The sequence below is a fragment of the Adiantum capillus-veneris genome, chromosome 15, assembly GCF_014529385.1.
Source record: "Adiantum capillus-veneris isolate H3 chromosome 15, ASM1452938v2, whole genome shotgun sequence".
Classification (NCBI taxonomy): domain Eukaryota; kingdom Viridiplantae; phylum Streptophyta; class Polypodiopsida; order Polypodiales; family Pteridaceae; genus Adiantum; species Adiantum capillus-veneris.
In genome coordinates this window covers 54,954,839-54,977,466 of record NC_140945.1, presented here as the reverse complement: position 1 = coordinate 54,977,466, position 22,628 = coordinate 54,954,839, and the positions used below count along the sequence as shown (strand labels likewise).

The window sequence follows — 22,628 nt, the reverse complement described above, 5'->3', positions numbered from 1 at the left end:
CTTTGACAAAAATCAAGCAAGCAGAAAGACACTTGTTTATTTCTCTTTTAATAGTGATGTGAATGACCATAGGAATAGGCCAATTACTAGCACTTGCATCTACATCATACTACTGCCCTTCAAAGGAAAAAGACTATTTCTTGCTAGCATAGTCTGGGATGGGATGAATTTTGTAATCCTAGGGCATACCCAAGATGACATCACATCCTTGTATAGAGGCAACTAGGAAAGACTCTCGATTAGAGTACTTTCTAATTTTCAGATTCAACTGTCCTTAGATGGAGTGGAATTTGTATTCAAGCCTTCAAAGGCTGATCCTGAACCCATTGGAGTTCCCAATCTCTCGGTAGTGAGACCAAGAGATTCTGAGGTATCCGATGAGATGAAGTTGTCAATGGAGCTTGGATCAAACAAGATCAATACTCTTTGCTCATTCAAGCTACCCCACCCTTTAAGTAGCTGCCTTTTTCCTTTCTCCTTCCCAGTGTTGGCTTGTACGTCAGGGATTGAATTTGTTGTAGGAGGAGGACAAATCTTTCTTAAGCAGTGGGCAGTCTAGTTTCCTATTCCAGATACTATTTTAATCCACAAGAGGGTGGGGGACTGAACTGAGAGCGGAAAGAAGAGAGCCTTTGTGTGGCTGGAAACTGCTGCAGAGAGTGGCGCTACCTCCTTTTATGCCTCGTGTTGGGTTTTTGTCTGCCAGATGGCGCCACAGAGAGAGAGAGAGAGAGAGAGAGAGAGAGAGAGAGAGAGAGAGAAAGAGAGAGATAATTTGCCCGTAGAACTACCAACGCTGGAGTTTTCTAAATCTCACGCTGAGTTTTTTTTTAATACTTCAATAACGGCCGCGTTCAAACTGCCTGACCAGTAATTTTTAAAGGTTTCAAACGTTTCACTTAAAAACAGGCATAAAAACTCGTTTTATGACCAAACTGGAGCATAATTAGCTCGGCCATTTTCATTCCTCTATTGACTCAGCTTGTCTGCTCCCGCCGGGATGTATTTAAATTGTGTCCGGCCACCCACGCAAATTTATGACTTTTTTGAGCCCATTAGGGACACCATCTTATTCATGCGCTTGTTCTAATCTGTTTTGCACTGCGTCCGGCTACTGCTCTACTTATCATACTATTCAAACACGGATAAATTCCCAGATCACAATTAAAACAAAAAAACCGTTCTATTTTTTAAAATTTATTGGTACCAATAAATTCATAAGCTCATAAATTCATTCTATGTGCACAAAAATCATTTTCATATCATCTCTAGCTGTAGCTAAAACATTACACTATATGTGGCCAACAAAGAGGATCTCCTCCTTGTTAGGATTAACAAGCAACCTAAGACTGTGTAGCTCTTCGAACACAATGGTCAAGTGATGCCTATGCTCCTCTTCATTCTTTGAATAGACTATCATGTCATCAACGAATGTACCGACGAACTTTTGATGTGGGCGGAAAATCCGATCCATAAGACCAAACGGCATAACTAAGAACTCATACAAACCAAATGTCGTCCTAAACGCAGTCTTGTGCACATCCTTTGGCCTGATACGAATCTGATGGTACCCACTCTTAAGGTCTATTCCGTGAAAATTGCAGCACCCTCTAATCGGTCAAGAATATTGGGATAGGAAACCTGTTCTTGATGATATTCTTATTCAATTCACAGTAGTCAATACAAACGTGCCAAGAGCCATCCTTCTTCTGCACTACAAGCACTAGGGAGCAAAAGGGTAAAGAACTAGGTTGAATCAGCCCTTTATCTAATAGCTCCTCTACTTGGACCATAATCTCTTTCTGTTGAGCCGCATTAACCTTGTACAAAGGCCTATTTGGTGGGCTACAACCTGGCATCAAATCTATCGCATGACCCTCAAGCCTCTCCGGTAGCAACTGAAACGGTAATGAGTCAGAAAAACAGTCACTAAACTCTTGCAAAAATGCTGACCTTTCTTTATCTAACACAAATAAATTTGACTGACAATTATCTGAAACATCACGTACAAAAATCAAGTACGCAGAAAGATGATTCTTAATTACAGAAGTGATAGACAAAGCATATACAATAGAGACAGACTCCCCTTTAAGCTTTACATCAAGGATGTGAGTTTTGCCCCTATGCTGAAGGGTGATCTTCTTGTTGAAGACCTCCAGCACTCCATTATACGGAACATCCACGGAATTCCCAACATCGCATCGCATCCTTCTAGTGGCATGATATAAAATTCCTTTGTGTCCACATATGACTGAATATGCAAACGCAGCTTTCCAATGATAGGCGTAACACACTCTGAGTGACCAGACTTGCCTTTGTTGTATAACCCATCTCTTCAGCTTGGATGCCTAGCTTGATGGCCAACTCTGGTGAGATAAAGTTTACTTTAGCACCTGGATCAAAGTAGATAAGGGATGTTTGATCTCTGTCTTTACCCCGTGCTTTGCATAACTCACTGGCATCGGAGTTTGGCCGCACTAACCCGGTGGTGAGTTTGGGCTCCTTTCCTTTCCTGTCCTCTGAGTCAGCTGGCCTCCCCTTCTGGGGACAATCTGCACCAAAATGACTAGGCTGCTCACATATAAAAATTTGTTCTCAGCCATTAAAGCCTTCTTTTCCTCAAACGACTTGCGCACAAAAGGCTTCCTTTTCTTTTTCTTAGCCTGTCCTTCACACGTCTCGGCTGAGTCCTTAGTTTTCTCTATCTTTTCTGACCCCTGAGATGCTTTAGGAGTCGCTTTCACAAAGGGCTTCTTTTGCTAAATTTTTCTTTTGCTGACCCTCTTTCACGTTGCCCTGAAACCCATTGTACTCTCCCTTCAACAAGGCATGACCAGTGTTGGCAACTTCCATAAGCTAAGTAAGGGTAGCCACTCTGTTCTTTGTACACTAGTCACGAAGCCCATTAGGCAACCCACAACAATAATTCTTAATTTGCTCTGTCAGTGGCATAAACCTATAGGAGGTTACTGAGAGAAACGCTTTACAGAACTCCTGTAGGCTCTTGCAAGTAGCCGCAATAAGTTGGTGCCAATCCGTAATGACATCAGCTTCAAATTCATTTAACAGCCACGCACATGCAAAAATTTGCTTGAAGTATATCCATGTGGCGGGTATCTGTCCTTGCATCAACAGTGTCATCCACCATGTAAGCGCATTGCCTTTCAAGAAAGTGGCAGCTTTCCTAACCTTGGAGGCCTCTGTAAGATTCCCCTTGCATAAGCTGCATCAAATTGCCAAAGGAAAGTGCCGAAGGAAAGTAAGAGCCTTTGTCTTATCCTCAAAGCTACTGAAAGTATCAAACTTCACAGCTGCACCACCTTCTTTGTATGCTTTTGGCTTTTCCAATGCTCCCAAATTATCATAGGGATTGTCTGCACTATCATAGGGATCATCGGCGCCCCTTGGCCACTGACATTCTGAGTCACTAGAGCCATATGTGCCTGTTGATCGAAAAAACCAGCCATGCCAAAATTGCCCTGTGGCACCCCAAACTGACCCTGATTGCACTGAAACCCTTCTTGCATGCCAATGTTACCATACATGGGATTCGGCATCAAGCCTTGCATCTGTCCTGTGAAGAGGAACCCTCTTCCCTCGTGTCATTCGTACTTTCAGCCATAGTGTAATTCCAAGTTCATGTGCTTTGTGTCTTCGCTGCAGACCGACCAACGCTCACTCTTTAAGGAAAAAGTGATTCTCTCCCAACGATGGAACCATGAAACGGGTCCGTAGACTCGCTAGAGAGCAGTAGACTTTAGCTTTCACCCGACTCTTTACTTGAACTTTACGACACAAAGCAACTCCACGAATAAACGTGTGCTTGGAATTGAACACTTCAAACGAAAACACAGCTTGGCAGCTAGAGTGCTTCCAAGCAGACATTGACACCCTGTAGGCCCCAAAGACTCGCGCCCCTTTCTGTATTCTTTATTTTTATTGCAAATAAACCACCGAACGCTTTCACCTAACTCTCACCAAGCTGTCCAAACCTGTCCATGGCTGTAACTGCAGCTTTTTGACCCAATTTCGCCAACATAACGGTGTGAATCCCCTATAGCTCAAAAATACACGTCAAGGCGCTTTTCGGTGAGCTACAAGTCAATTTCAGCATGCTGTGATTCCTTGTTTCATCACTTTCGCGTGCCCAAAACCCTGTACACGCATCCTGAGGCTTTCCCGAGGCTCCCCTGATGATCTCTTGTAGTTTAGGTGCGAAACCCTAAACCTACAGAAAAACACAGCAGACTGTAATTTTCTGTTTTGGATCGCTTTGAGCGGAGCGAACACGTCTACGCCTGTCTCAAGTGCTCCCGCACGCAATGGGACACTTCTCCTTTGAAAAGGACGAGTTTTCACGCAAGAAAACTCTCCGTTTTCACAATCCTTCGCGATGGAACTATGCGTACCTGTAAAGATCACTTGCACCCACTACTCACACACGCAGTGTAGTCTGATGAGTCTAGCAATATCACCTAGAGCCGCCATGTGTCCCTTATGCCTCTTTCAGTTAATTTCGTGGTACCCACCAACTTTTAAGTGTCGCGTGGGGCCTAAATGACTTTGAACTGAGCCTAGATACACTTTTACTACTCGGATTTCAATGTCGACTCGCCCGACCATCTCGTGGCGACCTGCCCTTCACTGTTGCGGGTGAAACTCGTTGTTGTCGGCCATTTCACACTCGCCATACAATGTCCGGCCATTTGTGACTTCAAAAAGAGGGTCCCAAAAATCAAATAAAAATCAAGGGAAAGAAACCAACAACTAAGGTTAGTGGTTGCCACAGCCTCGTGACAGGGTTAGTGCCACATATAGTGGGTGATAGGCCAAACTCAGATGCCAATGAGTTATGCAAAGCGTGGGGTAAAGTGAGGGATCAAACAGCGGTACACGGCAGAGGCAGGGTTGGCATGTCCTGGCCACTCAGAGTGTGCTATTCCCATCATTGGAAAGTTGCGTCTGCATATTCAATATGTGGACACAGAGGAATTTTATATCATACCATTGGGAGAGTGGATGGCTGTTGGGAATCTCGTGGATGTTCCGTATACATGGGAGTGCTAGATGTCTTCAACAAGAAGATCACCCTTCAGCATAGGGGCAAAACTCACATCCTTGATGTAAAGCTTAAAGGGGAGTCTGTCCCTATTGTATCTACTTCGCCTATCACTTCTGTAATTAAGAATCATCTTTCTGTGCACTTGATTTTTGCAAGTGATGTTTCAGATAATTGTCAGTCAAATTTATCTATGTTAGATAAAGAAAGGTCAACATTTTTGCAAGAGTTTAGTGAGTGTTTTTTTGATTCATTACCATGGCAATTGCCACCAGAGAGGCTTGAGGATCACGCGACAAATTTGGTGCCAGGTTGTAGCCTACCTGATTCAACCTAGTTCTTCACCATTTTGCTCCCCAATGCTTCTAGTGCAGAAGAAGGATGGCTCTTGGCGCATGTGTATTGATTACCTTGCATTGAATAAGAATACAATCAAGAACAGGTTTCCTATTCCAAGGATTGATGATATTCTTGTCCGTTTAGAGGGTGCAGCCATTTTCAGGGATAGACCCTAAGAGTGGATACCATCAGATTCCCATTGGGCTAGAGGCATTAGCGCGATCTAGTAATTGTCTTACCAAATCTCAAAATGTCATTTATGGTCCAATGTGATGCGTGTGGCAATACTATTGGGGCAGTGTTAATGCCAGATGGTCGGGTAGTAGCTTACGAGAGCAGAATCTTGCAAAGGCCAGAAAAGACTATGCAAATCTATGAGAAACAGCATGCGCTTTCCAATTGAAAGCACTACCTTTTAGGTAATGATTTTGTTGTCCAAACACATCATCAGACCTTGCGATACTTCTTGACACAATCAAAGTTATCCGAAAAGCATATGCGATGGGAAAACATTCTCTCTATGTTCCACTTTCACATTGTGCATGTGGAAGGCAAGAAGAATGGTGTGGCTAATGCATTATCAAGAAAGCCACAAATTTCAGCTGTGTCAATTCCTTATCATCATGAGTTGACGACATGAAGGAACAGCATGCTATTGATGAAGCTTTTGCAAGGATCTTTAAACAGTTGCAAGATGGGCAATGCCATGAGCACTTCCTCCTCAAGGATGGTTTTATGATAAAGCATGGGACACTATGTGTCACTAGGCCATTAGGACATAAAGTTATGGTAGAAAGCCATGTCCCATCATATGCAGGGCACGTGGTATTGATGCCACAGTGAAAGTGGTCGAGACATTCTTTTATTGGCCTACTTTGACGAGAGATGTGGATGCCTTTGTGCGAGCATATGTGATTTGCCAAAAGGTCAAGTTTGACAGGCAAAAGGAACTAGGATCGTTACAACCACTGCCTATTCCAGATAAGCCCTGGGAAAGTATTGCTATATATTATATCTTTGATCCTCCAAGAACGCGGACAGGGAATGATGGTATATGGACCATCATTTGCAGGTTCAGTAAGCAGGCCCATTTTATTCCTGTCAGAAAGATATAAAATCTGATCAGATCGCACAACTTCGACAGATGCAGTAGAGGATGATGCTGGTCAGAGACAGGATGATCTACATCAGGCACATGTGTCCGTGATGGCAGAGCAAGAGTATGACGAAGAGGGCAATGTCCTGACGGATGGGGATTGTTTTTTTGATTCATTACCGTCTCGGTTGCCGCCGGAGAGGCCTAAGGATCATGCGATAAATTTGGTGCTAAAGTCTACCGCCCTCTAGCCAATTACACTTGTTGCTTCTTCAACAAGCAGACACGATGAGGAGAGGGAGCCTCATCTTTCCGGCACCCCTTCTTTTCACATACTCCTTCAACCGTGTGTTTGCCCATTCACCTTTTTGTCCACGGTCCATGAAGTATCCCAGATATGGCCTTCTTTGGATGGATCTTATCTTCATGTGATGCATAGCTTAGGGTTTAATGCATCACATGACCACTCATGGGAGTCTTCCATGATTGGGGAGGCCTTGTGGCAACAGATTTGGATAAAGATAGACACTTATTGGATATGAGTACTTAATACATAACAACAGTTTGATGATATGATGGGAAGGTTTGTGTGGTCACAGACGTAACATTTTGCGCCCTGCCTATCGTTTTTATCTTTGAGGATTAGTGGTGTCCTTCTCCCACATTTTAGTTGTGGAAACGCATGGGAGGTCGATCTTTCTTTGATTTTGAGCAGAGAGCATATGACTTAGACACAAGCATCAAGTTTCTGTTCCTTTGAGTAGAGTTCAAGTACAGATCTTTACGAATAGGATCATACTAGCGTTCCACAGTAGCTAGGATGCGGCATTACATTGCTTGGTGCCAACAGGGCACCAGCAGATATATGTAGATGTCACGCAAACAGAGTCTGTACCTACTGACACTGCTGTATCATTATTTTGTACTCGTGGCAATTTTTATTGGGTAATAAAATAGAGACTATATATTAACGTCTCGAAGAGCCGATGTGGCCTACGAGACCAAACACTGTGCATACAACAAAAAATTCTCTCTCAAAAAAGGGAATAGAAAACCTAGCCGAAAGCTCAAAAGACTGAAAAACTGCCTAGCTAAAAATGCATTCATAGTCTCGAAACATACATGATATCATTGATAATCTCTATCACAGTATCTCTCAACGACAATTGTATATTTGCATGGTTTTTGCGTCTTCTTGCTGTGACACTCAATAAAAGCTCTAATTGTCTATGATGTGAACGTCCAGGTCTTCTCCCGGGTGGGCATGGCATTTCGATATACTAAGTGCCTTTGCTCTATCAAGCATGACCCGTCTAGAAGATGAAGCCTCTCGATGGTGTGTGTCTGCTGATGTCAAAAAAGCTCAGTTAGTATCCAAACCCATCCTCAGGCTCGGACGTGTGGCATTAAAAAAGTGAGTAATCGTGGCATGCCTTGTGGGGCCGAATTCCAAGAGTAAAAACCCCAAACATCTTTGGTACTCAAACTGCATGACCCACTGCAGTGACTTAAAGCCCTCCTGAAACAAGCAATGTCCTCTCCATCCGACGTCTTAGTACACTGTACATATACAATTATAATGTTCCTCCATCTCTCCCTCCCTCTTACAGAGCTGGCATAACAAATCCTCTGCCTCTATACCCTCCCATCTGCCTATCTCTATCCTCAGCTGATATGTTGATGAGGTACATATCTGGCCAATAGCCATGCATAATATATATCATAGTTAGGTATCCGCGTAACCGAAGCCATCTCTGGAGAGCTGAAGAAAGTGATTTTACTATTTAGTAATGTCACATCCCCATTCTACGGGGAAAAGGAGGTATAATCCAGGTCCTCTTTATATCCCATCTCTATGTGTCCGGTCTAATGATATGGTTCAGCTCTGATCGGGCTGACCCGAGTGTAGGATAATACAATTTGTACTAAAAGGGTTAGTATATCAACCTGCGGAGCAACCCCCTAATCACCATGGGTGCTGGCCCAATCTGTGCTCTAATGATATCATGTGGAATCATCATGTGTGATATCATCATGACCTATGGTCTTTCCATATTTTCCCAGCCATTATGATGCTCCATCTCTGGCCCATCATGGTCTGCTAGTGGCCGTCTCCTTATATGGTAAAGGCTTGGTCCTCAAATTGCTAGTCCATACATGAGTGTGAGTGACTAAAGTATCAAAAAGGCACAGTCTGTACGCGGCTCATGAAACTGTACATGTACACACTGCCTCTCTAATGCACCAAATGAACATGCTCGTCAATCGTGCAAGTCAAAGCCTCTGATGTCGCCCACCGAGAGAAGTGTGGCCCTTCGATAGTTTACATTGATGCGCAGATCTAGGCATCCAAGTGTCTGAAGTGCTAAAAACCAGAACTATGGTATATATATATATATATATATATATATATATATATATATATATAGAGAGAGAGAGAGAGAGAGAGAGAGAGAGAGAGAGAGAGAGAGAGAGAGAAATGAAATGAAATGGTATATTAACGTCTTCAAAAGGCCATAGTGACCTATGAGACCAGAAAGTTACAAGGTGGTGGATCTGATACAAAGTCAGAGTAACAAAATAACCTAATCAACAGTACAAAACAAAGATATATATTATGGGATTCTAGAGAGAGAGAGAGAGATGAAATGAAATGATATATTTACGTCTACAAAAGGCCAAAATGACCTATGAGACCATCACGGTTACAAAATGGTGTATCTGATACACTGTCTGTAGAACTGAAAAGATGAAAAAACTAGGAAAGAAAAACTAGATTGAAAGCTGTAGTGACAAGCTAGGGGGGGGGGGGGGGGGGGGGGCATTGACTAGAGACTTTCTAGCCAGTACAACAATCCAATGATACAAACTCATGCAAATGAAGAAGCTGAGGGTGAGGGAGCATCTGCACATCAGGGTCCCAGGATGTCCACCATCGGCCACTGGCGAATCTCATCAATGTCCTCCATAGTAAGCACTATGGCTGGGCGTCTCCCATATCGTGCTATAATGGTCCTGATCCTCTGATGAATCCTCCGTCGATGTAGTGATGATCCTCGCAATCGCGGGCGTCTAGATCTCCCAAGCTCCATGGTGTCACCAGCGTGTGACTACTATCTATCCTTTTTGTTGATTTCTTTCTTATTATCTATTTACTTTCACTTTTTGGAAACACCCCTCGGGAAATCTAACTGCCCTGTATTGCATAGCTAGTGTGGAACTGTCCAGAGGGAGTCCAGGCCTGAGGGCAAGAGAGCACTAAGGTTGGACAAGGACTATGGTTAGCCAAGTGGGGTCATTGACTAGCCAAAGTGGAATCCTTTGCTACAGAGGCTACATTTCAGTTCTGGATGTGGCCGCAGTGTACAAAGAGGGTCGGATGACCTAGAAAGATACAATGGCAGCATCTCCTAAAATTTAGGGAACTGCTATTTTGGGACCTGAAAATGTGTTGGCGTCATTACGTGCAGTTTGACATGGGGATCATTTTGTTACTCTGTGGCCAAGTCAACAGAGGCTGCAGGTGAGATATTTTTAGACCCGAGGGTCTAAAGCGGGAAAATGCACAAATGAGTGACACTTGGCACTCTGAGGCCAGTTTACTACTTATAGAGAAGGCAAAAACGTGATTTATAGTTGGGAGGCTCATTTTGCAAGTCTCTGTCACAGGTTAAGAGCTATGGAGTGCTTGCTTTCCCTCTTATGCACAGTGCGGTGCCAGGAGTGATGCCCTGCACGCTACGCACTGCCCTCTCTCTCCCCTTTGGCAGTATGTTATGCCCCTCTAGTGGGCTCTTCATTTGACCAATGTACAGTTGTGTGGGTTCATGCGCGATTGCCGAGGCAAGAGCCTCTTGCACAGGTACTGGATTAGCTAGCGGCTAATCCCCCCACAGGTACAGGTGAATTCGGAGAGGTTTCACGCCAGAAATCTCGTCCGATTCAAAGGGCAAGTAGCCCTACAGGTGCGGGAGCTCGAGGACTTGCTAGGGATGCGACCGGCACGCGAAACGGAGCCCGAAACAGTGAATTACAGCCTGCTGTGTATTTTTGCAGGTTTAGGGTTTTGGCCCTAAACGGACCCTAATACCCCCAGGAGGTTCGGGGACGCAAGGGGACCGCTGTACAGGCGATCTGGCGCATTTTCAGGGCTGAAAACAGAGAATTCAGCGTGCTGCAGATTCTCGCCAGGTTTTGCAAAGTGCCCGTATGCTTCGGGAAAGTCGGTCAATGCGTGGGAATACTGACCGTGAAGGGTTCTAGTACAGTTATGCTGCCGAAATCGGGCTGGAACAGTGGAAATTCAGCCGAGTTTGTGCGGGGCAGCTTGTAGGAACCACAGCGTTTATTCCCTCTTTTGAATAATAAAGAAATACCGAAAGGGGCGCCTAAGTTAGGGGCCAATCTGGTGTCCGTCTACTCATACAGGTGCAATCTAGCAGCCTGTATCCCTCTCCCCTTTGTTGTGTCTTGAAAGTACAGGTAAAATAGACGACTAATAATGGGTGAAAGCTAAATCAAGGTTTAAAGTAAAGTCTACCGCCCTTTTTGGATTGAACAGGCCGGTTTCATGGTTCCATCGACGGGATTAAATCACTTTTTCCCATAGAAGTGAGCCTTGGTCAGTTTTGGGCTTGAAGACACAAGGGATCATAGACCAGACACAGGGAATTGCAATTATGGCTGACAGACCAGATGATGTGACTGAAGAGGTTTCCTCTTCACAGGGTCAACAGACACATGAAGTGGGTGAGTCCTCAAGACCACCACAGACTGATGATGATATATTCAGGACCCAGTTGGCTACTGCTATGGCTATGTTCACACAAGTAATGCAGAACCCAAGGTTTTTAGCCTTTCTGCAACCTCCGGTTCCGTCTCAGCAAGTTGGGTCACTGGATCATATTCAAAAGCCTGTTAAGGCTCGAACACAGGTGATTCATACCGCACAGTCAATGGAAACACCTGTACACTTGACGGAGAACATGCAGTCTCCACAACGTATGCCTAAGGTGCAAGAACAGGTGGCTGAGATGCCAGTTTTTCAAGCTGTACCAATTCAGCCCGCCACCTTTCAGCAGCCTATAGCTGGTTCTAATGGGCAGGGAAGCAACTTACAGGCTATGCAACAGGTCTTCCCACCACCTTCAGTACACCCTGGCTATTTTGGAGGTGGATCGGTATTTCAGAGCATGGCTGGTCATGCACCTGGAAATCAGTTTTATACGCCAGGAACAGTGTTTGCGGGTGCTCAAACGATGATGCCTAACCCCATGTACAGTGTCATGGGTATGCAACCAGGGTTTCAAAGCACTCAGGGACAATTTGGGATGCCACAAGCAAATTTTGGTATGGCTGGAATTACAAATCAGCAGCCAAATATGGCGTTTCCAGGTCAAGTTAATAGCGGCCAAGGAACACAGATGAACCCTAATAGTGTTCCCATGTTTCAGTCACTTCCATATGACAATTTAACGCCGCTGGAGAGGCCAACTCCGTACAAAGAAGGTGGCAAAGGAGTGTCATTCACGACCTTTACAGGGTTTGATGACAGGAAGAAGGCTCTTTCATTCCTCCAGCAGTTTGACAAGGCCTATGCAGGGGGAAATTTTACAGAGGCTTCAAAGGTCCGCAAGGCAGCCACTTTCTTGACAGGGAATGCGGGACAATGGTGGACAACTTTATTGCTTCAAGGGCAAGCTCCGTCCACATGGATTTACTTCAAGCAGATTTTTGCAGCAGCATGGTTATCTGATGATTTCGAAGCAGATGTCATGACAGAATGGCACCAGCTTAATGCTGCCACTTGCAGAAATCTGGATGATTACAATCGGAAGTTTTGGAAAGCTCTACTTCCAGTAACTTCCTATAGGTTTGTGCCATTGACAGAACAGATTGAAAAATACTGTTGTGGCCTACCCAAAGGATTGAGAAAATACTGCACGAAGACAAAAGTCACTACTTTGACGCAGCTCATCGAGGTAGCAAACACTGGCAATGGTTTGCTCAAGGGAGAAGATTGTGAATTTAACACTGGCGTCAAGGCAGGATCAGGCAAGAAAAATTCAGCCAAGAAGCACGTTCCCAATGAGGCTCCTAAAGGGACTCAGGAGTCGGCCAACGCAGGGAAAGACAAAGCTACGGCTGAATCAGAAAAAGGACCAGCAAAGAAATGGAAAAGACGTTTTCCTCGCAAGTCAGAAGAGCAAAAGAAGGTCCTGAGGACAGAGAACAAATGCTTTATATGTGAGCAGCCTGGCCACATTGCTTACAACTGTCCTACAAAGAAAAGGCCAGCTGATTCTGAAGACAAGGAAGACAAGAAAGGAAAGAAGCCCATGGCTGGTCTAGTGCCAGATATGGTGGGCGACAAGCCAAATTCAGATGCAAGTGAGCTTTGCAGAGCATGGGGAAAGGTTAGGGATCAAACAGTGCTTATCTTCTTTGATCCAGGTGCCAAAGCCAACTTCATTTCCCCAGAATTGGCTTCAAAGTTGGGAATCAGACCTGAAGAGATGGGGTATACAGCAGAGGCAGCTTTGGCATGTCCTGGCCATACAGAGGCTGTGACACCCATCATCGGAAAGTTGCGTCTACATATCCAGTCCTATGTAGATGCTGAAGAATTTTACATCATGCCACTGGACGGATGTGATGTGTTGTTAGGTATTCCTTGGTTGTTTCGTGTACAGGGAATCATGGATGCCTACAACAAAAAGATCACTGTACAGAGCAGGGGAAAGACTCACATTCTGGATGTAAAGCTTAAAGGGGAGTCTATTCCTACTGTATCAGCTTCTGCTATTACTTCTGTAATGAAAAAGCATCTTTCTGCGTACTTGGTTTTTGCACGTGAAGTGTCAGATTGTGATGAATCAAATTTATCTGTGCTAGATAAAGAAAGGTCAATGTTTTTACAACAGTATAGTGACTGTTTTTCCGATTCATTACCGTCTCAATTACCGCCAGAGAGACCCGAGGACCATGCGATAGATTTGGTGCCAGGCAGTAGCCCACCAAATAAGCCTCCGTACAGGGTTAGTGCGGCTCAGCAGAAAGAGATAATGGGCCAAGTACAGGAGCTGTTAGAAAAGGGGCTGATTCAGCCCAGTTCATCTCCATTCTGTTCTCCAGTGTTGTTGGTGCAGAAAAAGGATGGCTCATGGCGTATGTGCATCGACTACCGTGCACTGAACAAGAATACCATCAAGAATAGGTTCCCTATACCTAGAATTGATGATATTATGGACAAATTAGAAGGAGCAGCTATGTTTAGCAGGATAGATCTAAAGAGTGGGTATCATCAGATCCGCATTAGATCAGAGGATGTGCACAAGACTGCTTTTAGAACGACGTTTGGCCTTTACGAATTTTTAGTGATGCCCTTTGGTCTCACAAATGCTCCTGCTACGTTCAATAGGATGATGGACAGAATTTTCCGTCCACACCAGCAGTTTGTTGGTACATTCTTTGATGACATGATAGTCTATTCAAAGAATGAAGAGGAGCATAGGCATCACTTGGCCATTGTGTTCAAAGAGCTACGCAGTCATAGGTTGCTCATCAATGCAAAGAAAAGTGAGTTTTTTCTGGAAGAGATTCACTTTCTGGGACACATTGTCTCAAAGGACGGTGTCAGAATGGATCCTGCAAAAGTCGAAGCGATCAAGTCATGGCCAAATTTGAAGACGGTGCATGATGTCCGAAGCTTTTTGGGACTATGCTCCTATTACAGAAGGTTTATCCGAAATTTTGCTGAGATTGCTTCACCTTTACATGCTCTTCAAAAGAAGGCAGTCACCTTTAGATGGACACAAAAAGAGATTTCAGCTTTTAATCTCTTAAAGGAAAAGATGACTTCGGATCCAGTCATTGTGTTGCCAGATCTTAGGAAGTCATTTGTGGTCCAGTGTGATGCCTGCGGTAGTAGCATTGGTGCTGTGCTAATGCAAGATGGCAGGGTAGTAGCCTATGAGAGCAGAATTTTGCAAGGGCCAGAGATGACCATGCAGGTCTATGAGAAAGAGTTACTGGCTGTGATTCATGCGCTCTTAAGTTGGAAACACTACCTGCTAGGTGCAGATTTCGTTGTCCAAACGGATCATCAGACCTTGCGATACTTCTTGACACAGACAAAGTTATCTGAGAAGCATATGCGATGGGCAAATATCTTGTCCATGTTCCATTTTCAGATTGTGCATGTGGAAGGCAAGAAGAACGTTGTGGCCAATGCCTTGTCAAGGAAGCCACAAATTTCAGCTGTGTCGATTCCTTATCATCATGAACTTGATGATATGAGAGAACAGTATGCAAATGATGAAGATTTTGCAAGGGTCTTCGAGCAACTAATGGATGGACAACGTCATGAACACTATCTTCTTAAAGATGGGTTCATGATGATGCATGGCAGATTGTGTGTCACAAAGCCATTGCGACGCAAAGTTATGGAAGAGAGTCATGTCCCACCGTATGCAGGGCATCGTGGTATTGATGCTACAGTTAAAGCGGTTGAGACATTCTTCTATTGGCCTACATTGAGAAGGGATGTGGATGCCTTTGTGCGAGAATGCCTAATATGCCAAAAGGTCAAGTTTGACAGGCAAAAGGCACCAGGGTTATTGCAACCACTACCTATTCCAGATAAACCATGGGAAAGTATTGCTATGGATTTTATCTTTGATCTTCCGAAAACGCAGACAGGAAACGATGGTATTTGGGCCATTATTTGCAGATTCAGCAAACAGGCTCATTTTATTCCTGTCAGGAAGAAGATAAAACCAGATCAGATGGCACGCTTGTTTATGAGCAATATTTTCAAGTATCATGGCATGCCACAGTCGATTGTTAGCGACCGTGATCCACGCATGACAAGTTTGTTCTGGAAAGGCTTGTTTGAGAATATGGGTACCACGCTCAAATTCTCTTCGTCATTTCATCCTCAAACAGATGGGCAGTCAGAAGAGGCAAATTCTACTGTCCTAGATCTGCTGAAGTGCTATGTGTCAGAGCATAAAGGAAAGTGGGAGCAGTATTTGCCATTGGTGGAGTATGCATACAATAATACAGTGCATTCATCAACTGGCAAGGCACCTTTTGAGATAGTTGAAGGTGGCAAGAAAGTTCCTCCCATACTGCATACAAAGGACAAGATATTTGAAGCAGATAAGTATGTTCAGGACATGGATGAAATGTACCAGAAGGTCAAAGTGGCCTTAGAAAGGACTCAGGCAAAGCAAAAGAAAGCAGCTGATCGTCACCGTCGTGAAGTGGTATATTCACTTGGTGATTGGGTGCTTCTACGGTTTGAAAAGGCAAGGTTAAAGAAGATGAAGGGCAAGGAAAGACTCTTTCCAAAGCTCAGCATGCGTTACTATGGGCCTTTTCAAGTATGCGACATAATCAGTGATGTTGCATATAGGCTGAAATTGCCTGACAGTTGGAAGATTCACAATGCGTTTCATGTGAGTCTTCTCAGACCCTATGTGGGTGATGTGCCAGAAGATATGCCAGCTGAAGATCAGCCGGAAGTCGAGGAACTTGACGAGATCTTGGTCCCTGAACAGATTTTGGCACACAAAGAAAGGAAAGTGAAAGGCAAGGTTGCTAGGCGTTACTTGGTAAAGTTCAGAAACTATCCACCAATGGATGCTAAGTGGATGGAAGAAGGTGAACTTGCACACTCACCAACTGTGTTATCACTTTACCTGGAAGCCTTCGATTTGCAACCTACCTTGACCCCTTGAGTTTCAAAGCTACATGAATTGTCAGTGTGACAATGGCTTCTGAAACAAATGATGTACATGGTATTTAAAGTGAGCTCAAATCAAATACCTGTTACATGAATGTTAGAGCTGTACAGATTGTCAGTTTGGCAATTGCTCTTATGGAATGTCCAAAAGTTTGGTTAGTGCTATAGAAGTGAGTATTTCTTGTCAGTCTGTCAAGGATACAGTGATTGCTTCTATTAAAGAGTACATGTGTAACTGCATTCTTAAACTGTCGGTTTGGGTATGCTCGAAAGTGTTACGGGATCCAACGTGTACTATAAGACAGTGGCAAAATGTGCAGCTACCATTTTGTCATTGGAAAGTTAGTGACTCAAAGCAATGGCACAGTGCGCAGCTACCACTATGTCATTGGGACGGGGTTCACACGCAGGCAATACATGAGTCAACAAGGTGTTGAATACACGAGGGTTGACAATGAGCATGTATGTGTCGTATATGTGTCGACAGGTGTTGAATACATCAGTGTTGACAGTAAGCATGGACGACATAGATGCAAACGAGGACGTTTGAGATTTCAAGAGGGGGGTATGTCACCAGCGTGTGACTACTATCTATCCTTTTTGTTGATTTCTTTCTTATTATCTATTTACTTTCACTTTTTGGAAACACCCCTCGGGAAATCTAACTGCCCTGTATTGCATAGCTAGTGTGGAACTGTCCAGAGGGAGTCCAGGCCTGAGGGCAAGAGAGCACTAAGGTTGGACAAGGACTATGGTTAGCCAAGTGGGGTCATTGACTAGCCAAAGTGGAATCCTTTGCTACAGAGGCTACATTTCAGTTCTGGATGTGGCCGCAGTGTACAAAGAGGGTCGGATGACCTAGAAAGATACAATGGCAGCATCTCCTAAAATTTAGGGAACTGCTATTTTGGGACCTGAAAATGTGTTGGCGTCATTACGTGCAGTTTGACATGGGGATCATTTTGTTACTCTGTGGCCAAGTCAACAGAGGCTGCAGGTGAGATATTTTTAGACCCGAGGGTCTAAAGCGGGAAAATGCACAAATGAGTGACACTTGGCACTCTGAGGCCAGTTTACTACTTATAGAGAAGGCAAAAACGTGATTTATAGTTGGGAGGCTCATTTTGCAAGTCTCTGTCACAGGTTAAGAGCTATGGAGTGCTTGCTTTCCCTCTTATGCACAGTGCGGTGCCAGGAGTGATGCCCTGCACGCTACGCACTGCCCTCTCTCTCCCCTTTGGCAGTATGTTATGCCCCTCTAGTGGGCTCTTCATTTGACCAATGTACAGTTGTGTGGGTTCATGCGCGATTGCCGAGGCAAGAGCCTCTTGCACAGGTACTGGATTAGCTAGCGGCTAATCCCCCCACAGGTACAGGTGAATTCGGAGAGGTTTCACGCCAGAAATCTCGTCCGATTCAAAGGGCAAGTAGCCCTACAGGTGCGGGAGCTCGAGGACTTGCTAGGGATGCGACCGGCACGCGAAACGGAGCCCGAAACAGTGAATTACAGCCTGCTGTGTATTTTTGCAGGTTTAGGGTTTTGGCCCTAAACGGACCCTAATACCCCCAGGAGGTTCGGGGACGCAAGGGGACCGCTGTACAGGCGATCTGGCGCATTTTCAGGGCTGAAAACAGAGAATTCAGCGTGCTGCAGATTCTCGCCAGGTTTTGCAAAGTGCCCGTATGCTTCGGGAAAGTCGGTCAATGCGTGGGAATACTGACCGTGAAGGGTTCTAGTACAGTTATGCTGCCGAAATCGGGCTGGAACAGTGGAAATTCAGCCGAGTTTGTGCGGGGCAGCTTGTAGGAACCACAGCGTTTATTCCCTCTTTTGAATAATAAAGAAATACCGAAAGGGGCGCCTAAGTTAGGGGCCAATCTGGTGTCCGTCTACTCATACAGGTGCAATCTAGCAGCCTGTATCCCTCTCCCCTTTGTTGTGTCTTGAAAGTACAGGTAAAATAGACGACTAATAATGGGTGAAAGCTAAATCAAGGTTTAAAGTAAAGTCTACCGCCCTTTTTGGATTGAACAGGCCGGTTTCACATGGCCCTATCAATCAGTATACCTCTAGTGCAGGTAGGTCCTAGAGGCTGCTCTAGATCCTGCTCCTCTGATTGGCGCGTCTCCACACGAAAGAAATCAGTGATCTCCCTCTGTGAATGTCTCCCTCTATCTGATCTCCTCAAGAGGCTCTCTCTCTGTGTCTGCGCAGCTCTAGCAAGAATAGCCCAAGGCATCTCTGATCCTGGTACCTCATAACTCGAGACAGTCATAGAGGGAAATGTAATATTAATGTCTTCAAAAGGCCAAAATGACCTATGAGACCAAAAGGTTACATGCGGTGAATCAAATACCAGGTCTGGGTACAAAAAAGTACAAAGAACTGAAAAGAAAATAGTGGGTAGGGGTGGGGTGAAAGCTGATACAAAGGGAATACAAAAAAGGGGGGGGGGGGGGGGGGGGGGTTGTGAGCTGATACAATGGAGCTCTCTGACAGTCGAGGCATCATATACATATACATCAGTATCCAAAAGGCTATAGAGATTCAATGTCCTCCAAGGTAGGGACTCTGTCGGGACGACTCCTATGTCACGCGAGTATGGTATGGATCCTCTATCACAATCTGCGTCGATGTCGAGAGGGCCCCCTCATCCGTGGGCGACGTGACCGCCCCAACTCTATCGCCCGATCAAGCAGTATGCCTCTGGTGCCTCTGGTGTTGTTATGCTGCGAGGGACTCCTCTGTCTGTGACTAAAAGAAATCTGTAATCTTCCGCTGTTGCAGGATCTCTCTCATTGTGCTCCTCTTCAAGAGGTCCTCTCTGTGTTTGCAAATCTCTAGTAAGTATAATCCGAGGCATCTCTGATCCTGGTATCTCACGACTCTAGAAAGTGGCCCAAAACCCTCTCTGATAGACAGTGAAAGCGGCCTCGTATCTCATAGTATACTGGGCAGTGACATATGTAATGTAGCTCTGTCTCTGGCTCTATCTGGCACACCTGACAAAGCCTGGACTCAACGGGTACTCCTCTAAATCTACCTGTCTCGATCTCTAGCTGATGTGAGGATGTGCGTATCTGACTAATAGCACATCGTATCCCGTGGGATAGATGAGTGTCCATGTATCTTGGTCTGATCACAAAACCATCCTCCGTGAATTGTAGAAGATGCTCTCTATAGAAAGTCATCTTCGTACCTAGATCATGCGTAGGTTGTATCCATGTCCTCTTCGTGTCCAACTGAATCAAGTCCTGTCTGATGAGCCTGGTAATATCTGCCCGAGTGAGGGAGATGGAGGGTGCATCCGAAGAGTACTGAAATGGGGGTAGCCGATCCATACTAAAGCCATGTAACTGAAACCAAGATGCCATCTCTGCATACCAACATGATCTATCTCCCTGCAATGCCAGCTGTCGCGAAGACTCTAGTGCTAACAGAGAGAGAGAGAGAGAGAGAGAGAGAGAGAGAGAGAGAGAGAGAGAGAGAGAAATGAAAGAGAGAGAGAGAGAGAGAGGAAGAAGAAGAAGAAGAGAATTTTAATGTTGTAGGAAACTATCCCAAGAGACCTCAAAGACCTATCCAACAAGCGGGGAGATGGGGGATTGGGATAGGTAAACCTTATTGAGATGCTTTCTCTGCTTGTGAAGAAGCTTGTCCTTTTTGACGTTTGAAAAACTCAGCCCATCATCAGTAGGATTAGGAAGCATTGGTCCACTAGTGGCAGTCTCCTTATATGGTAAAGGCTTGGTCCTCAAATTGCTAGTCCATACAGTAGTGTGAGTGACTATAGTATCAAAAAGCCACAGTTTTGTATGCGGTTCATGAAACTGTACATGTACACACTGCCTCTCTAATGCACCAAATGAACATGCTCGTCACTCGTGCAAGTCAAAGCCTCTGATGTCGCCCACCGAGAGAAGTGTGGCCCTTTGATAGTTTACATTGATGCGCAGATCTAGGCATCCAAGTGGCTGAAGTGCTAAAAACCATAACCATGGTATAGAGAGAGAGAGAGAGAGAGAGAGAGAGAGAGAGAGAGAGAGAGAGAGAGAAGAAGAAGAGAATTTTAACGTTGTAGGAAACTATCCCAAGAGACCTCAAAGATCTATAAGGGGGGGAGAGAGAGAGAGAGGGGGGGGGGTAGAGGGGGGGGGGGGGGGGAGGGATGGGGGGTTTTTGGGGGGTGGGATAGGTAAACCTTCTTGAGATGCTTTCTCTGCTTGTGAAGAAGCTTGACCTTTTTGAAGTTTGAAAAAACTCAGCCCATCATCAGTAGGATTAGGAAGCATTGGTGGGTGCATAGCATAAAAATCAGCCAGAGCAGCAGCAAAGGTCTCAAAGCACATTTTCTCTGTATCCCAGTCCACCTACACATTAAGAGAGAAATTCACTGCAACAATGATAACATTAAAAATTGTTGGCTAAGATAGAAAGGGAAAGAAAACGCTTGCTCACACAATTTCCCAGGCTTAGTAAAAACCGAGGCAGACAGTCCATGTCTGGCGTGTACTGATCCAGCACAACTGGAATTGTACAAACATTTCCAGCAGCATCCACGTCAAAGGCAAAATACTCCCGCAACATTTCAGCCTTGGCCAGTAAGATTTTTGTATTTAACTGTCAAAAAAACCATAATAATGTCATAACTTAGTACTCTCCAATCCCAACATGTACCCATTTTTAATAAGAATGAATATTATAATAAACTTCCAGAAAGCACCTTCAGAACCAATTTATTAAACAGCGCCAAACATACAGGACACTGCTGAGCAAAGACGCTACAGCTAATGCACCAATTTCTAGTTAAAAAAGACATTCGATTACATTTATCACGAGCAGGAAGCTTGATCCTTAAAACGTGAGGAGTTTCCGTTAATAGAAGGTGCTTTGCAAGGCCATCTTATCAGATCCACAGGAAAGGAGGACAAGGGACCACATCATACAGCTCCTTCCTCCCACTTGTGCCAAGATTGAGTCACAAATGATAAATATTGTAAAATGAATGTTAACAAGATAGTGGACCTTCGCAATTTCATCCTTTGAGCCATCACTTTCTGTCCATCTCCCAAGACGCTCCTCCTCATCTAAAGCTAGCAGCACAAGATCATGAACCGGAGCAGGATTTGTCAAACTCATAGCATTGAAACGGCCAAATCGCCGAAGAGCTTGTTGGTACATCAGCTCTTTACTGAGATGCCAAACATCTGGATTAATTAAAATTAAGCAGGCTGACAGGGATGCTGTAGATGAACAGAAAAAAAGCAATGGCATACCTTAATTTCACAACATCAAAAAGATATAATTGAGTTTTATGCTGAGATAAGGCCAACAAGTGATCTGCCATTCCAATATACGAGCAGTTCTTCAAGATGTCCCATAAGCCTGCAGTGTAAGAAAAGAAAAAAATTAATGGCAAGGACAAACACACCAGCAATGAGAAGCACACAAGATCCTTGCATAATGAACTATAAGCCAACACCTGCATGTGTCTCCTGATCAATAGTTTCCAGCAGCTCTTGCACACTTGTCAAATCTGCACTCTCATTGGGGTTTCGTCTTTGTCGCACAGCCCGTCTAGAAAAGTTACAACAACAAAAATACCGCTCCGTGTTATGATGGTACACTTAATGTTCATGAGAACCTTCTTTCTGTATTTCCAGGTGATATTAACTCCCTTGTGTACACTGTACCTACATGCTTAAAGATTCGTTTTGTCGGTTGCCCTGTTACATTATTCTTTTCTTTTGGCAGAAAAGGTGGCTGTCTAATGTGTACATAAGAGACCTCTGGGGATGCTCAGAGGCCTATCACCCAGGGGATGTACAAGACGGAGACTACAATGTTAGTGGTATCTACACATCAAGGTGGCAAGTATGAGGAATGCAAAATAAGCCACTGGGGAGATGCGGCGTGCCATGTGATGTGCCCATGGTCCAGACTGAACAGAAGATCTCACCAATGTCCAGAGGAAGAGCATCTACGCCTCTCCCCTGCCCTAGAGGAGCCCGCCACCCACAGGCTGCGAAGAGTATGCAGCAGCTCAGTCCAGATAGCTGTCAAGATCGTAGTAAAAACTGTATCCCTTCGATAGAAGTCCAGCTGATGCACAGTATTTGGAACTAGCTGTAGAGTGCCCAATCTATATCCCAATGATGGAAGCATGAAAACCAGATTTGTCGGAGAGCCTTGAAATAGAGTGTGACCCCGGAATAGCAAAAGCCATGCAACTGCCCCCACATCACAAACCCATCATGAACGCCCATTCTGATCAGCAAACCATAAACCACCCTCCGCACGGGCTGCGCATATGGACAAACCCAGAAATCGTGGCTCAAGGACTCATGCTATGAAGTACATCTGTTACAGGCTTGGACACTCCAAG

General features: G+C 44.7%; 1 protein-coding gene across 3 annotated transcripts in view; it reads right to left on the bottom strand.

The window, feature by feature from the left end:
* MLH1 (MUTL-homolog 1) overlaps window positions 1-22,628 on the bottom strand; it is a 65,225-nt gene that overhangs the window by 11,342 nt on the left and 31,255 nt on the right. For 2 of the 3 annotated variants that reach the window (XM_086482543.1, XM_086482545.1), the window contains exons 10-14: window positions 21,726-21,820; window positions 21,520-21,628; window positions 21,269-21,434; window positions 20,702-20,863; window positions 20,445-20,613 (exon numbers count right to left, since the gene is read on the bottom strand). In XM_086482543.1, the coding sequence (XP_086338669.1) occupies window positions 20,445-20,613; window positions 20,702-20,863; window positions 21,269-21,434; window positions 21,520-21,628; window positions 21,726-21,820 (701 nt within the window). The remainder of the gene's footprint in view (window positions 1-20,444; window positions 20,614-20,701; window positions 20,864-21,268; window positions 21,435-21,519; window positions 21,629-21,725; window positions 21,821-22,628) is intronic. The other variant, XM_086482544.1, reaches the window with a different exon arrangement.